This window comes from Leucoraja erinacea, chromosome 25 (genome assembly GCF_028641065.1).
Source record: "Leucoraja erinacea ecotype New England chromosome 25, Leri_hhj_1, whole genome shotgun sequence".
NCBI lineage: Eukaryota > Metazoa > Chordata > Chondrichthyes > Rajiformes > Rajidae > Leucoraja > Leucoraja erinaceus.
In genome coordinates this window covers 2,003,433-2,020,583 of record NC_073401.1, presented here as the reverse complement: position 1 = coordinate 2,020,583, position 17,151 = coordinate 2,003,433, and the positions used below count along the sequence as shown (strand labels likewise).

The following is a 17,151-nucleotide window of genomic DNA, read 5'->3' as shown; positions in this document are numbered from 1 at the left end:
TTTTTCATTTATTCTCCCTCCCATGCCCGCTCTCCATGGGCTGACCTATAAAATAAGTCTTGGAGAATTAATATGGGTTTGAGGCAGGAGCAAATAAACAGGCAACTCCTCACTTCATCCCATTGTCAGCCTGACTGTCTCGTACTTTGCCCATTTGCTGTTCTTCAGTGTTTGACATCTTTCAATGTCCCATTCACCATAAGGAATGTTTCTTTGCGCACATTTGATGTTATAAGCCAGGGGGTCAGAATCTATTCCTGGGATTGTCCAGATGACATACAACTTCAGCAGCTAGTTTTGACAACACCATTTGTTTTTCTCTATGATATGAATGTAACAGGTAAAGAGTTCATCCATGCCCAACCCCACTGCCCTTTCCCTGTGTTCTGCTTTATGCCACCTGCCTTGTACATCTTGCAGAATGTGGGCTGTGTCGGAGAGCCTGGCATTGCCGGCCCTTCCCCGGGGCCCATTGGGAAGGTAATTCTTCAGTTGCCAAAGTTTATTTTCATGATGTTCTCTCTCCATGGGAAAGAAGTAGCAAGATTTAAATCTAGCAGCAACGAAGGGACACAAAATGCTGGAGAAATTCAGCAGGGTAGGCAGCATCTCTGTAGAGAAGGAATGGGTGACGTTTCGGGTCGAGAAGAAGGGTCTCAGCCTGAAGCATCACCCGTTCCTTCTCTCCAGAGACACTGCCTGTCCCGCTGAGTTACTCCAGCATTTTGTGTCTATCAGAGATGAAGGAACAAACTTCCAATCAGGATGGAATATGATTGAACACATTACTGATTACATCGATTAGTTCAGAGAATATCCTTCATCAAGCTGAAAATTTTTTCCTCACAGATGTTGATTGCAGACATCTTACTCTGCCTGGCCAATTGAACCTTGAAACACTACAGTGAAGATCGCTTTAAGACTTTCTAGTTAGTCCCCAAAGGAAAACCCATGCTTCAACTCCAATATCATCTTCTGTTGTCTGTGGCTCTAATATTGCAATTTAAGTATCAATAAACTGTGGGTTTACATCCTATTGATTTCCTTCTCTTATTTCCGCAGATCTTGTTCAGGTCATTCTCCTCCCCCTGCGTCAAAAAGGAAGAAAAAGAAGAAGAAATCTGAGCACAAGCGAAGACGGTGGGTGTTTCTATGTCAGGCAAAGCTCGCACACCAAACACAATAGTGGCGGAATTCCCTGCACAGTTGATACCGTCTCCATCCATTGTCAAAGGAGAACAGGCATCCTGTGCATGTTTCTCCAGTCACTCTGCATAGTATGTCTGTGCAGTAAACGTCGGTTTGTGCATTACTCCTTCAAGTTAGAGCACTGCCATTGCACTGCCTATACCCTGTGCACCAGTTGGGCGGCACGGCACGGTGGTGCAGCAGTTGAGTTGCTGCTCGCAGCGCCGGAGATCCGGGTTTTCTACTGAGTTGGCTTCCCTTCATCTTTCACCTCTCATCAATAATGAGCGATTCAGAGATGAGTGAAGGGGTAGTAGTGTTCATTGGATGAGATCAGATACTTTGCCAGCCCATTCTCCCCCACTCATCATGAAAGAGCCATGTGTGGGCGACTTCTAGACTAAACCTCAAAGTCTTCCATAGCTGTGGAGAAAGAGTCCATGAAGTGGGGTTTTAACATTGTTAAAAGTTTAACAGTTGAGCCCAGACATTTTGCATGTGGAAGGGCTGAGCAGACTTCAGTAATGCCCCCACACACCATACACACCGGAGTTTTACCACAGCAAGTGTGAGGTGTTGGGCTTAGGGAGGTTGAATGTGAGGAAAGAATATACTGTTAATGGCAAGACCCTTAACAGCATTGATCTGAAGAGGGATCCTGGAGTCCAGGTTCATAGCTCACTGAAGGTGGCAGAATGAGCTGAAAGGGTGGTAAAGAAGGCATATGGTATGCTTGCCGTCATTTCTAGGGGCATTGAATATATGAGTCCGTAAGTCATGATGCAGCTCTATAGGACTTTAGTTAGACCGCATTTGGAGAATTAGATGCCGTCTGGTTACCCCATTACAGGAAAGATGTGGAGTATTTGGAGAGGGTGTAGAGGGCATGTGCGGACGTGGCGTCGAAGGACGTGAAGCCGAAGCAAAGAAGTGAAAGCCAATTAACCAAACGGAAACTAAGCTGAAAAGCCAACTACCGAAAGCGTACAAAGCCAACTAACCGAAAGAGTTGGACGCCTAAAAACAAATTCCCCGAAAGGCCGCTTTGCCGAAACGCCAACTAACCGAAAGGCTGCATCGCCTACAAGCCAACTCACGAATGGCCTCTCAGCCGAAAAGTCAAATAACGGACATGACGTCGCCAGGGGGGCGGCACTTGTCAGCGATTGGTCCAGACCCCCGCGTCCATCACAACACTGGCCGGGGGAGACGTGAGGGTGGGGGTCATTTTCCCAGACAAGCCATTGGTAACTGGGCACTCTGAACCCGAGCACCAAGTTGTAAGCGGCTGAAGAAGCGCCCATTCTCCACGGCCACAGCCACCCTCCACCTCGTCTCTCCCGTGCGACCGCACTGTGACGGGCTGTGTGTCGGCAGCGCCGGGTGGAGCGGAGGTGTGGGACAGGTTGGTCCATCCGCCCACCCAGGGTCACTGACCGTGATGCACCACCATCGGACCCCAACCCCTGGACCCTGACACACACACCGGGTGATTCACCCCCAACACCCACACCGGGTGATTCACCCCCCCACCCCGGCCACATGGACAGACAGCTCGGGACATTGGCAGCCATAGTAAATCATTTAAAAACATGAGACACACACACAAATTCCCTGGCGGGCCGATGACAAGTGTGCATGACAACAAACAATTTTATCTCCTCCCACTCCCCCCACCCCCCCCCCACCCCCCCCCCCCCCCCCCCCCCCCCCCCCCCCCCCCCCCCCCCCCCCCCCGAACACAGTAATAGCGTCTGGTTGCCTGCGTAACGCATACAAGCACCCACGCACAAAACACCAGATAATCTGTAATCTGTTTTAAACAAAGATAGACACAAAAAGATGGAGTAACTCAGCGGAACAGGCAACATCTCTGGAGAGAGGGAATGAGTGACGTTTCGGGTCGAGACCATTCTTCACACCTGAAGACTGAGTCTGAAGGGTCTCGACCCGAAACGTCACCCATTCCTTCTCTCCAGAGATGCTGCCGGTCCCGCTGAGTCACTCCAGCATTTTGTGTCGCTTTGGTGTGACAGTTGTCTCATTTCATCGGCTTCATGTATTGCGCGCAAGGAAGAGACGCTTTACATGCCGCGTGAATCTATTCATCCACGTGTGCTCTTAATGAAATCTCACATCTTTGCGAGGGAGGAATAGAATGGATGTAACCACAGGCTAAAGCAAAGGCATAGTTAGGACAGGGACATAATCCCACCACTTAATTAACCAGGTTCCTGAATGTAAGAACTATTTATACATGTACCATTTTTGTTTTTAAATCAGTAACTCTCTTTTGAGTTTTAATGCCGACCCCGTCCTGTGGGAAGGGCTTGCGGCAGCTGGTTTCATAGTGCCTTCATTGTTGGTAGGTGCTGATCTTTCACATGGACCACTATCAGTGCCAGCTTGCCAACTTCCATAGCCGCTCTGCATTAGTGGAGTCAGACGTGTTCCTGCTGCGATTGCCACAGAGGCTTTTCGACGTCATTTTCATTGCCCGTCAGATTTTAAGCAGAGAAACAATCTGACGGGGTAATATCTCGAGTGGACATGACGTCAAAAAGCTGAAAAAAACAAAGATACTAGAGCAAGGTCTATGACCTTTGGAAATAAAATCTTAACTATCGAAAATAAAACAAAGATCAATCCCTTTGAATTGCTGACATTGAAAAGCTGAAAAAGAACATTACATATCGAAAAGGAAGGTATTACTGTGTTTAAACAATAAATAACACGTGCTTCTTGTTGTCGGGGGGGGGGGGGGGGGGGCAGTGGGAGGAGATAAAGTTGTTTGTTGTCATGCACACTTGTCATTGGCCCACCAGGGAATTTGTGTATCACCCCATGTTTTAAAAGTGATTTACTATGGCTGCCAATGTACTGAGCCATCTGTCCCCGCAGCCGGGGTGGGGGATGAATCACCCCGTGTGTGGGGGTTGGGGTTTGATGGCGGTGCATCGTGGTCAGTGACTCTGGGTGGGCGGAGGGACCAGCCTGTCCCACATCTCTGCTCCACCCGGCGCTGACGACACACAGCCCGTCACAGTGCGGCCACACGGGGGAGACGAGGGGGAGGGCGGGCATGGCCGTGGGAGAGTGGGGGCTGTCCCGAGGGATGCGTTCCTTCGGCCGCTTGCAGCTTGGTGCTCGGGTTCAGAGTGCCCAGTCACCTATGGCTTGTGTGGGAAAATGACCCCCACCCCGTCTCCACCAGCCAGTGATGTGATGGACGCGGGGGTCTGGACCAATCGCTGACAAGTGCCGCCCCCCTGGCGACGTCATGTCCGCTATTTGACTTTTCGGCTGAGAGGCCATTCGTGAGTTGGCTTGTAGGCTACGCAGCCTTTCAGTGAGTTGGCTTTAAGGCATCCCTCCCTTTCAGTTAGTTGGCTTTTCGGCTTTGTTTCCGTTTGGTTATTTGGCTTTCACTTCTTTGCTTCGGCTTGTCGTCCTTCGACGCCACATCTGGGTACGGCAGAGGGTGTTTACCAGAATACTCCCTGGATTAGGGGGTTTCAGCTACAGGGAGATATTGAATGGACTTAAATTGTTTTCTTTGCGATGTCAGAGATGGAGGGGAAACTTAATAGAAGTAGATACAATGTATATATTATAATGAAAAGCCTAGATAGAGTAGACAGCCACAGCCATTTCCCCTGGTGTCCAGAGAGGATAGTCTAGTTTAGTTGAGTTTAGAGATACAATATTCAGCCCACCGAGTCCACGCTGACCAATGATCACCCGAACACTAGTTAACCCAGCTTTGCATCCAAAACAGTAGGGACAATTTACAAAATCCAATTAACTTACAAACCTGCATGACTGTGGGATGAAACCGGAGCACACATGGAAAACCCATGTGAGCAAATGGACAACGTACAAACTCCATACAGTCAGCACCCATAGTCAGGATCGAACCTGGGTCTCGAGTGCCAAAAGGCAGCAACTCTACTGATGTTCCACCATGCCATAAGGTGAGAGGGGAAAGGTTTAATGGTGATGTGCAGGGGAAAGTTTTTTACACAGAGAGTGGTGTGGGCTCGGAAAGGTGGTGGAGCCAGATACGATAGTGGTGTTTAAGATGCTTTTACATAGGCACATGTAAGTACAGGGAAAAGAGGGATATGCACCATGTACAGGCAGATGAGATCAGTTTCACTAGGCCTCATATTTGGCTTAAACATTGTGGGCCTGATCCACTACAGTTGTGTCGTCTGCAAACGTGAGTTGGAAGGGAAGATGATTAAGGTACGACTGGTCATTAAATTCCAATAGATTGAAGCAATTGTTTTATATGGGGAAACAAAGTTGGAGACCAAGGTATAGAATTGAGAAGTAAAGACAAGGATTGAAGCTTGAAGTTAAGACTGGATGTAAATGTCCAAAATCTATAGAGGGGAAGCGTGATGGAGTGTGGAGGTGAGAGGCTATAAGATTCTAAGATTCTAAGAGTCTAAGGTCAGGTAAAAGGGGGATGAATGTGAGATGAGGGTTGGAGAATACTGAACTGAAGGTGTTATATTTATAATGTGCGCAGTATACAGAACAAAGTGGATAAGTTTACAGTATAGTTAGGAAATGGTAGGTACGACATCGTGGGCATCACGGAGATGAAAGTGGAAGATAGAGGATCGGAGCTGAATATCCAGGATTACACATCCTATTGAAAAGCCAGAGAGGTGGGCACAGGGGGTGGGGAAGGAATGAAGTGTGCCCTTAGCAACGGGTGACGTTGGATCAGAAGATGTGGAATCCTTGTGGATAGAGCAAAGACACTGTGCAAGGGTAAAACGCCCCTGATGGGAGTTATATACAGGCCTCCGAACAATAGTCAGGATGTAGCATACAAATTGCATCAGGTAATACAATTGCATGTATGAAAGGTGATGTTACATTGGTCATTGAGGGTTTCGATATCCAGGTAGACTGGTAAAACCAAGCTGATACTGGAACCCTAGAGAAGGAATTTGTAGAGTGCCTACAAGATGGCACTTAGAGCAGCTTGTGATCGAGCCTACGAGGTTAAAGGCAATTCTGGATTTTGTGTTGTGTAACAAACCAGATTTGGTTAGGGAGCTTAAGGTAAAGGCACCCCTAGGAGATAATGACCATAATATGATCAAATTCAACCAGCAGTTTGAAAGGGAAAAGATGTGTCGGTATTCCTATTGAATAAAGCTAAATACAGAGGCTAACCCCAAGGGACCCCAGCAGGGCCAACAATGGCAATAGTTTCTGGGAATAATTTGGAAGACGCGGGATCTTTTAATTCCAAAGAGGAAGAAAGATTACAAGGGAGAATTAGGCGACCAAAGGAAATTGAAGGCAGCATACAAGTAAAAGATGGACAATTTAGAGAGCCATTGATTATTGTAGCAAATGTAACATAGATAAAACAATTAGTAAACAGTAAGCAGAAAGTCTCCGATGTGTGTATTTGGTGACTGAATCATTAAGGCACTTACCTTTCCTACTTTAAGGCAGGCACAGTGGCAATGCTGGCAGAGCTGCTGTACACAGCAACACAGACCTGGGTTTGATCCTCATCTCAGGTGCTGAATTGTGGAGTTTGCACGTTCGCTCTGTGACCATGTGGTTTCCTCTGGATGCTCCAGTTTTCTTCCACATCCACAAAATGTGTGGGTTTGTAGGTTAATCTGCCTGCATAAAGTTGCCATTAGAGTGTAAAGAGTGGATGCAAAAGGTGGAATAACATAGAACTAGTGTGAATGGATGTTTGGTAGTCAGCGTGGATGGTGGGTCAAGGGCTGTATCTTTCAGTCAAACACTGGAGGGTGGTAATGGTTTTGCTGAAGGTTCTTCCGCAACCTCTAACCCGACACAGCTTGTTGTAATTCAGACAAAAGTGATTCATAAATCATGCATGTAAATAAAGCATGACATTTCTAACTTATGTTAGTTGAAGTCAAATGGGGATCATAGGTTAATAAAGTATTAAGAATTTGGAATGCACGTTATTTGTATCCCAAGGGCCTGTCCCACTTGGCAGTCATTTGAGCCTCATTTACGCGTTCTATGTAAATTAGGTCGACGTGTCATGGCGCATGGCGCATGCATACGTTTCGCATGGTGACGTTTGCGTTTGCGGTGGCGCGCGGTATCGTGTGATGCTCCAGGATTTAGTACAGGAACAAAATCCTCGCGCGCTCGCGTACGAAAGTGCTGATGCATTGGTGTCCCGACATCTCACGTGTATTGCATGGTGATGCATGGTTATGTCACCATGCGTCAACATCCTGCCATGCGCCGCAGGGTATTCTAATGACGTCACGCGCACCAGACGGCTGTGATGACGCGTCATGACACGTGATTTGCGCGCGACATCGCACATCACGACGTGTCGACCTATTTTACACATGGTGCGTTAGTGAAGACTCTGTATGTTGGAAGAAGGCATTGTTCTGACTTAAGGTAGACACAAAATGCTGGAGTAACTCAGCGCGACAGCAGCAACAACTCTGGAGAGAAGGAATGGGTGATATTTCGGGTCTATCTTCGATTTAAACCGGCGGGGTGGGAGATTGCAACCTTCACGTGGTCCACCCTGTTTCGACTAATGCAATCAACTCAACGTGCCCAAGCTAAAGATCAAATAGAACAAGTTGTCGTACAACTTTAGGCTCTGCATGCCATAGGCAAGAAGAAGAAGAAGAAAAACCAGCATCTGCAGCTCTTCCACACACATTGTTCTAACAAGCAGGTTTTGTCTTCTTTCACACATTGCCTGTAAAGTTTGCATTATATGTTCCCTTTGTTAATGGTCTTGTTTCTCCTGTTCTATTTCAGGTCCCCTTCTTGCAGTCCTGCCCCAGTGAGAAAAAAGAAAAAGAAAAGTTCCAAGAAGCACAAAAGAAACAGGTAAAAAATATGAATACTTATCATATATCAACAGGAAATTAATGAGCCAGCTGTTGGATGTTCATCTCAGAATGGGTGGCTGCTCCAAGCTTTCAAGTTAATGTTGATCAAGGTTTAGGTCTGATCTGCTCCAGTGGTTTTTTGTACATGTGTTGTCTGTGTTACTGTAGCTTATGCAGAGAGGTATTGCATATTTGTAGGATAAACCAGAGCTGGATTAACACAGTAAATTATAGGGCAAAAGGGACTGTTTTAGAAAAAAGAGACCCTGGGGGTGCCAGTACACAATTCCATGAATGTAACAACACAGGTGGGCAAGGTGGTGAAGTTCTCTTGAACTTCTACAGGTGCACAGTAGAGAACATATTGACCGATTGCATCATTGCCTGGTTCGGCAACTTGAACGTCCGGGAGCGACCACTGCCCATTCCATCACCGGCTCTGACCTCCCCACTAGCGAAGGGATTTATCGGAGTCGCTGCCGCGAAAAGGCATCATCAGAGACCCACACCATCGTGGCTTCGCACTCATTTCTCCACTGCCATCCGGGAGAAGGTACAGGAGCCTGAAAACTGAAACGTTCAACTTCGGGAACAGCTTCTTCCTTACAGCCATCAGGCTATTTTACTTCGGAGTCACGTGAGTGACTACGTGAAGAACCCGTCCAGCACGCATGCGCGACATGAGTGTTCACGCAGTACAACAGCGACGCAGCGGAAGCCAGGCGCTCCCGCTACAGCTTAAAAAAGACGGAACTTCGATATTCTGAGGTCGTTTTTTCCGAAAAAGAAGTGTTTTGTTTTGTCCCAGCAGGAAGAACATGAGCAAGAGAAGACAAGCCAAGAAGTCAGCCCCTCGTTCGACTCCAACAGAGGAGCGTTCCATCAGTGGGGGGCAAGAGGCGGTAGGACCGCTAACCCAGCGATCCGCCGTCCCCGACACCGTGCCGAGCCCAGTCCCGCTAGCGCAGCCTGAGCAGCCGGGTGGATGTAAAGCAGCACGGAAGACCAACCGGCCGGTGGTATCCGATTCTTCGGACGGGGATGTCTCACCGCCCGTTCGGGGCAGAGATAGCCGCCTGAGCCGCATGGAGCGGCTCGTGGGGCAAATGCTCCAGCAAGACTTGCTTCAGGAGATGGAGCAGTCTCGCAAAGGGAGTTCAGGCACTCCCACCACAGTGCCTCACAACGCACTGGCCATCGCTTCCCCCTCATCCGAGGGCAGCTTTGGCGACCAGGGCTAGGCTGGTTAAGAAGAGGGGTCACTGGCCGAAGATGTCGGGAGTACGCTTGGGGTACAGGACCAGGAAGAGCTGCTGGGTGTGGTAGACCGCTACGTGGCAGCTCCACGAGCAGGACGGCCAGTAGAGCCAAAACTGGCGGCCAGCATTAACTACCTGTCCTTCAAGCCCCTACAAGAGCAGGTAGTTAATGAGGCCCTAGAGCTGTATTCTGCCCCAGAGAATTACGTCTCGATCAACGTGCCGGCTGTCAATAGCCAAATATGGGGCCACATTGAGCCAAACATCCACAACCAAGAGCTCAAACTACAGCGGATCCTCAGGCTCCTGACGTCAGCCATCACTTCATATGCTCATTCCGTGGATGGGGTGGATATGACCACGAATCAGCAGGATACACTCGCACTGCCGTGCAATACCCAGTTCGAAATTAACAACCTCCGTAAGGAGATTATACGACCTGCCCTCAACCCGAAATTCGCGGGTTTGTGCAAAACGCCGACCACAGAGCCGGATATCCTGCTCTTCGGCACGGACCTCTCCAAAAAAGTAAAGGACATGGAGGAGGAGTCCAAAACATTTGGTCTCATGAGGGCAGGCCCCGGGACGAGCAAACCCACTAAACCCAAGCGGCAGTACCCCACCGCGTCCACCAGTCGACGTCAACCCTATGGGACTGGTGAAAGCTCGGGGTACGCACATCACCTCCGCACAAGCCTTTTTTAGGCCAAGGCCCAGAGCGGACCCCATGGAAAATGCGCCACCCCCAACCAGCAGCAACACATCAGACAACACATCAGAAAACTCAACGTCCGACAAAGAGACAGAAGAAACACCCGTAACCATGGAGGTAGGTGGGTCTAGTTCCTACCAGCATATAAAAAGTGGGGGTTCTATACTAACAGGGGGGAGATTACACCTGTTTGTGCAAGCATGGAAGTCTATCACGAATGACAAATATATACTCAACAGCATTCGTGGATCCAAAATAGAGTTTACTCTAGAAAACTTGCCACAGTTCAGCATTCACCCCAAAGGGTCTTTTCCCTCTCAGTTAAAGAAAAATGAGAGGGTCAAGCTGAACTGGTGAGGCTAATTACAAAGGGTATCATTGAAAAAACCAAACATGAACCCTTGGAATTTGTCTCTAACATATTCACTAAAACCAAAAAAGATGGTGGATGTCGCATCATCATTGACTTAACTTCACTAAATATGTTTGTTAAGTATATACATTTCAAAATGGAATCGTTTGTAACTGCCAAACAACCGGATACTTCATGGCAAGCATCGACCTTAAAGATGCTTACTATTCAGTACCCATTCATAAGGATCATTGCAGATACCTGAAATTTACCTGGATGGGGCAACAATGGCAGTTTAAAGCGTTGCCTAACAGTTTAACATCAGCCCCAAGATTATTCACCAAGATACTAAAACCAGCCTTGGCAATATTAAGAAAACAAAAACATATTGTCATGGCATATTTTGATGATATCATAATAATAGGCAAAACCATGGAACTGGCTATATCAGCTGTGTCAGTTACCAAACAATTGTTTGAAACCTTGGGATTTGTCTTACATCCAGATAAATCTAAGTTGACGCCATCCACAACCATGGACTATCTGGGCTTCACAATTAACTCAGTCCACATGTCTGTAACTCTGCCAAAAGACAAAACAGCAGAATTGGCACAAACACGTAACAATTTAATGGTCAACAATCGACCAACCATTCGACAAGTGGTGAGAGTAATTGGAAAAATGGTAGCAGCATTTCCAGCTACACAATTTGGACCTCTATACTGTTCGGATACAGGAACCACTTACTCAACCACAACAGTAACCAACTGCAACTTACAAAGAACAAAAGTGCAGGCACTAAAACGACATGCAGATCACTTTGGCCGGATCATGAAATTACCCACTGAAGCAATATCAGAGCTACAGTGGTGGGTAGAGAACATTTGGCATAGTTCCAGCCCTATCATCAGTGTTAACCCTACGTTAAATATTCAAACAGATACCAGTGCTCAAGGCTGGGGAGCAACTAATTCCATATCCAGCACAGGTGGTAGATGTACTAACCTAGAGTCATCATTACTACTTACACTGGGCATAAATGATCTTGAAATGTTGGGTGCATTTTATGGATTAAAAGCATATTCAACAAATATGCATCACTTGCATGTTCGGTTACAAGTAGACAATATAGGTGGTGGCCTATATTAACCATATGGGCGGCATAAAATCGATGTCTTGTGACAAATTGGTCAACACAATCTGGCAATGTTGTGTCGACAGACATATTTGGCTATCAGCAACTTACCTGCCAGGTAAGCTAAATATAGTGGCAGACACCAGGTCACGCAAATTCAATGATAACACCGAATGGATGTTAAATCCCAAAGTATTTGCTAAATTTACCAAGCAATATGCACGCCAGATATCGATCTATTTGCATCCAGACTAAATCACCAGGTTCCTATGTATGTCGCTTGGGAACCAGACCCTGAAGCAGCAGCGGTAGATGCGTTCGCGCCGGACTGGGGAAATTTCTTCTTTTATGCATTTCCTCCCTTCTGCCTCATCAGTCGGGTACTACGCAAAATACAAATGGACTCTGCTTCAGGTATTTTGACAGTACCCGACTGGCCTACACAGCCATGGTTCCCAGTGCTCCTCGACATGATCGTCGAGACCCCAATGACTTTCCCCAGTTGCCCAGAATTGCTAAGTCACCCAGTATCTGGCATAAGCCACCCATGCCACGATATAATTAAACTCCTGGGTTGCAGATTTTGAAAAGGCCTCTGCTGGGCCTGGGATTGTCAGAAAACATCATCAACACCATGACAGCATCTCACCGTGTATCCACAAGGAAACAGTACTTATCAAGTATCAAGAAGTGGGAAAAATACTGTACGGATACGGGAACCACTTACTCAACCACAACAGTAACCAATGTACTGGAGTTCCTGGCAGGCCTTCACCATAATGAAGGACTCAGCTACAGCGCCATTAACACAGCCAGAAGTGCTCTGTCTGCCTATTTAATACAGGCACCAGGACAACAGGCCATGGGATGCCACCCGCTAGTGATCAAGCTCATGAGGGGGATATTTAACTCCAATCCCCCTAGACCAAGGTATACCCATATCTGGGATGTCAGTGTGGTCCTGACATACCTCAGGGATGGTCACCAGCTAGGTCCCTCACCCTGGAACAATTAACTCTGAAGACGGTAATGCTGATAGCAATAGTGTCAGCACAAAGAGTCCAGTCACTTGACCTATTACGACTGGACAACATGATCATAACTTCAGACCATGTCTCCTTTACTATCCAGGGGCTGGTCAAACAGAGCAGGCCAGGAACATCAAATCCAGTCATGGAATTCCGGGCCTACCCACCAGAACCACGGTTATGTGTGATGACCCACCTACTGAACTATATTGACACAACTAAAAGCCATCGAGGGAGAGAAAAAGCCTTATAGGTCAGCCACAAGAAACCTTATGGCTGGGTAACGAGCCAAACCATTTCAAGATGGCTCAAGCAGGTGCTGAAAGCCGCTGGTATAAATACTAACATGTATAAATCTCACTCCACCAGAGCAGCATCCACGTCGGCGGCTAAGAGAATGGACGTACCAATAGACCACATCCTGGCTACAGCGGGGTGGTCTGGGGAACGAACGTTTCAAACTTTTTATAATAAGCCGTTGGCAGAACTTGCTTCATTTGCAGAGAAAATATTAGAATCTGCAAATATATAATTTAGCCCAGGGGAGCATTTTGCTCTTTGTGTTTGTTAATAAACACCATTATTGTTTTTTACAAACAGATTCATGGTTGATTACGATAACATACTTCCTCCCTCAAACTTCGGCAGTGAGTGAAGTATGAACTTACACGGTTTTAAATCACAGAGCTTTAAAATCTTCACGTAGTCACTCACGTGACTCCGGTAAAATAGTAAGATTAAATGAGAACTTACCAGTTTGAAGTTTGATATGTATTTTATGAAGAGTTACGATGAGGGATTACGTGCCCTCCGCTCCCACCCTCAATAACAGAGATCAAACTGGTATCTAAGCTCTCCTTTTCTTTACTATGTTTATTTCAATTACTGTGTATTTCTGTGATTCCACACCACTGCTTTGAAGTATGTCGCGCATGCGGGCTGGACGGGTTCTTCACGTAATCCCTCATCGTAACTCCTCTTAAAATACAGATCAAACTTCAAACTGGTAAGTTCTCATTTAATCTTACTATTAAACACTACAGCCTCATAATAGTCTATATGATATGCCATTTATTGTCACTATACATGTACAGTGAAACTGAAAGCTGCTCGTACTCAGTGCATACATACAAGTTAGCACAAAAAACAAGAGACAGAAAAACAAAAAACCGAAGGGAGAAGGGGGGATAGGTGCACAATTTCTGCGGCGCTACATACATATGTACATATATACAGATGGAAGTCCTTGGTGTTGGGCAGTGAAGTCAGTGCATGTGTGAATTAGAATTAATAGTAGTTATAATTCTCGGAAAGCAACTTTCTAAGTCTATTTGTCCTGGATTTGATGCACCTATAGCGCCTTCCAGAGGGCAGCAGGTCGAACAGTCCAAACGCAGGATGGGAGGTGTCTTTGATGATATTCTTTGCCCTGCTAAGGCAGCGGGAGGTGTAGATGTCCATCAGGGAGGGGAGAGGGCAGCCAATGATCCTCTGCGCTGTCCTAGTTACCCTCTGAAGCCTCTCCCTGTCTGCCATGGTGCAGCTGCCATACCATGCTGTAATGCAGTATGTCAGCAGGCTCTCGATGGACGAGCGGTAGAAGGTCAGCAGCAGGTTAGAGTCCAGGTTGTGCTTCCTGAGGACCCTCAGGAAGTGCAGCCGCTGCTGAGCCTTCTTGATGACCGCTGTCGTGTTGTCCGTCCAGGAGATATCAGCAGCGATATGGACGCCAAGAAACCGGAAGGTGTTGACCCTCTCCACACACTCGCCGTTGATGTGTAGGGGGACTAAGTCGGTGCTGTGCCTCCTGAAGTCGACAATGAGCTCTTTTGTTTTCCTGGTGTTCAGAGCCAGATTGTTTTCTGAGCACCAGGTTGTCAACTGCAGGACTTCCTCTCTGTAGGCTGCCTCGTCTCCCTTTGAAATAAGTCCGACTACAGTAGTGTCGTCAGCAAATTTGACGATGCGGTTGTTGTTGTGGGCCGGACTACAGTCGTGGGTGTAGAGACAGTATAAGAGGGGGCTTAGCACACAGCCCTGTGGGGAACCGGTACTCAACCTGCGAGTGGAGGAGAGGTGGGGGCCGAGTCTCACAGTCTGGGGCCGGTTGGTGAGGAAATCCTTTATCCAGGCACATGTGAGAGTGGGGAGAATGACCAGTTTACCAATGAGAATGTTACCAATTATTGTCATTGACATTGGCATCGACAATAGACATTATTTACCAATAATAGTCTATTGTCATAACTGCAATAGACTATTATTATTATTATTGTTGCACTGTTTTGTTTGTTTTTAGTATGTGTGTATGTGTATGTGTATATGTATACATATATATATATATATATATAGAGATGTGTGTGTGTGTATATATATATATATATGGGTTTGTTGTAGCCAGCACCGCTATTCGATGTGATCATGGCTGATCATCCCCAAATAGTACCCCGTTCCTGCTTTCTCCCCATATCCCCTGACTCCGCTATTTTTAAGAGCCCTTTTTAAGAGAGAAAGTAAGAATTTCATTATTCTATCTGGGACATATGACAATAAAACACTCTTGACTCTTGACTCTTGAAGATAGTTAGTACAGGAGTTGGGATCACATGTTACAGCTATACAAGATGTTGCTAAGGCCAAAAGTGTACTGTGTCCTCTACTGCTTCTCCAGGTTATTAATCTGTAAAGGGTGCCAGAAAGATTTGCGAGCTTGTTACTGGGTCTAGATGGTTTGAGCAAAAAGCAGAGCTGGGTCTTTTTTACCTGAAGGATAAGACATTGAGGGGTGATCTTATGGAGATACATAGATTTATCTGGGACGTTCTTAAGATTAATAATCACAGAATCTTCCCCAGTGTAAGGGAGTCAAAAACTAGAGGACAAGGTAGAAACATAGAAACATCGAAAATAGGTGCAGGAGTAGGCTATTCGGCCCTTCAAACCAGCACCGCCATTCAATATGATCACGGCAGATCCACAATTAGAACCCCATTCCTGCTTTTTCCCCATATCCCTTGAATCTAAAGGTTTAAGGTAAGAAGGGAAAGATTTAATAAGAAGCTGAGAGACAATATTTTCATGCAGAGGGTTGTGAGTATAGGGAATGAGCTGTCAGAGGAAGTGGTAGAGACCGGTAAAATTAAGACACTTAAAGACACGTGGACAGGAACATTCACTGAAAAGGTTTGTAGTGATATGGGTCCAGCTCAGGCAGGTGGGGTGTGCTTGATTAAGCAGCTTGGCCAGGCTGGATGAGCTGGGCTGATGGGCTTGTTGCTGTGCTGTGGCACTCTATGATTCTACACATTTCCGTTTATCATTTACTGTATTGCATTCAAATAATCGAATGCTCAGCGAAAATCATGGCCTGAATGGATAATCTTCCTCATACAACCACAGCACACTGGCACATTCTATTTCAGGTTGCATTACTGGGGCCTCAGCCACTTGACTTGCTGCTCACTGCTCCAGTGACCCACACTTAACTCCGGAGTTGGCTATGTGGAGTTTGCAGGTCTCCTGCTCTACAGCAGGCAGAGAAGAAAGCAAATGGCATGTTGGCCTTTATAATAAGATGAATCGAATATAGGAGCAAAGAGGTTCTTCTGCAGTTGTACAGAGCCCTAGTGAGACCACACCTGGAGTATTGTGTGCAGTTTTGCTCCCCTAATTTGAGGAAGGACATTCTTGCTATTGAGGGAGTGCACCGTAGGTTTACAAGGTTAATTCCTGGGATGGCGGGACTGTTATAAGCAGAGAGAATGGAGCAGCTGGGCTTGTACACTCTGGAGTTTAGAAGGATGAGAGGGTTCTCATTGAAACATATAAGATTGTTAAGGGCTTGGACATGCTAGAGGCAGGAAACTTCGGGGAGTCCAGAACCAGGGGCCACAGTTTAAGAAAAAGGAGTATGCCATTTATAACGGAGACGAGGAAACACTTTTTCTCACAGAGAGTGGTGAGTCTGTGGAATTCTCTGCCTCGGGCGGTGGAGGCAGGTTCTCTGGATACTTTTAAAAGAGAGCTAGATAGGACTCTTGAAGATAGTGGAGTCAGGGGAAATGGGGAGAAGGCAGGAACGGGGTACTGATTGAAGATGATCAGCCATGATCACATTGGATGGCGGTGCTGGCTTGAAGAGCTGAATGGCCTACTCCTGCACCTATTGTCTATTGTCTGTTGTGTATTGTCCCTCTCCTCCGCTCGTCTAGCCATCTTTGTGTCCCGGGGTTGCCTCCTGCAGCCGACCTTTAAGTCGCTGGAGATATTACCCCGGTTCACCCTCCTACCAGCCCACGCTCCTCACATCCACCGAGTCCAAGACCCTCCCGGTTACACCATCCAACTAGCCTTTGCACGGTTCCCGGCCCTGCTGTCCGACAAGCCTGCAGCGATCTCCTATCGACTGCTGAGCCTTTGGGTGGGTACCCGGTCCGTCGATCGCTGGACCTTCGGACGACGTCCCGCCGACCAATAACCCTTCGACAGGCACCGTGGCGGCGGCACCTTGGGAAAGCCTCCGCCGCGAGGCACCTCGGCAGATCGATGGGTGTGCAGTGGAGAAACGGGATTGATGTAGGATTAATGGTCAAAGGT

At 47.0% G+C, this 17,151-nt stretch overlaps 1 protein-coding gene across 1 annotated transcript in view; it reads left to right on the top strand.

Moving 5' to 3' along the window:
* The window catches only part of srrm4 (serine/arginine repetitive matrix 4), a 420,499-nt gene that overhangs the window by 323,966 nt on the left and 79,382 nt on the right, over positions 1-17,151 (top strand). The window contains exons 3-4 of the mRNA XM_055655573.1: positions 1,063-1,140; positions 7,996-8,067. Of these exons, the coding sequence (XP_055511548.1) occupies positions 1,063-1,140; positions 7,996-8,067 (150 nt within the window). The remainder of the gene's footprint in view (positions 1-1,062; positions 1,141-7,995; positions 8,068-17,151) is intronic.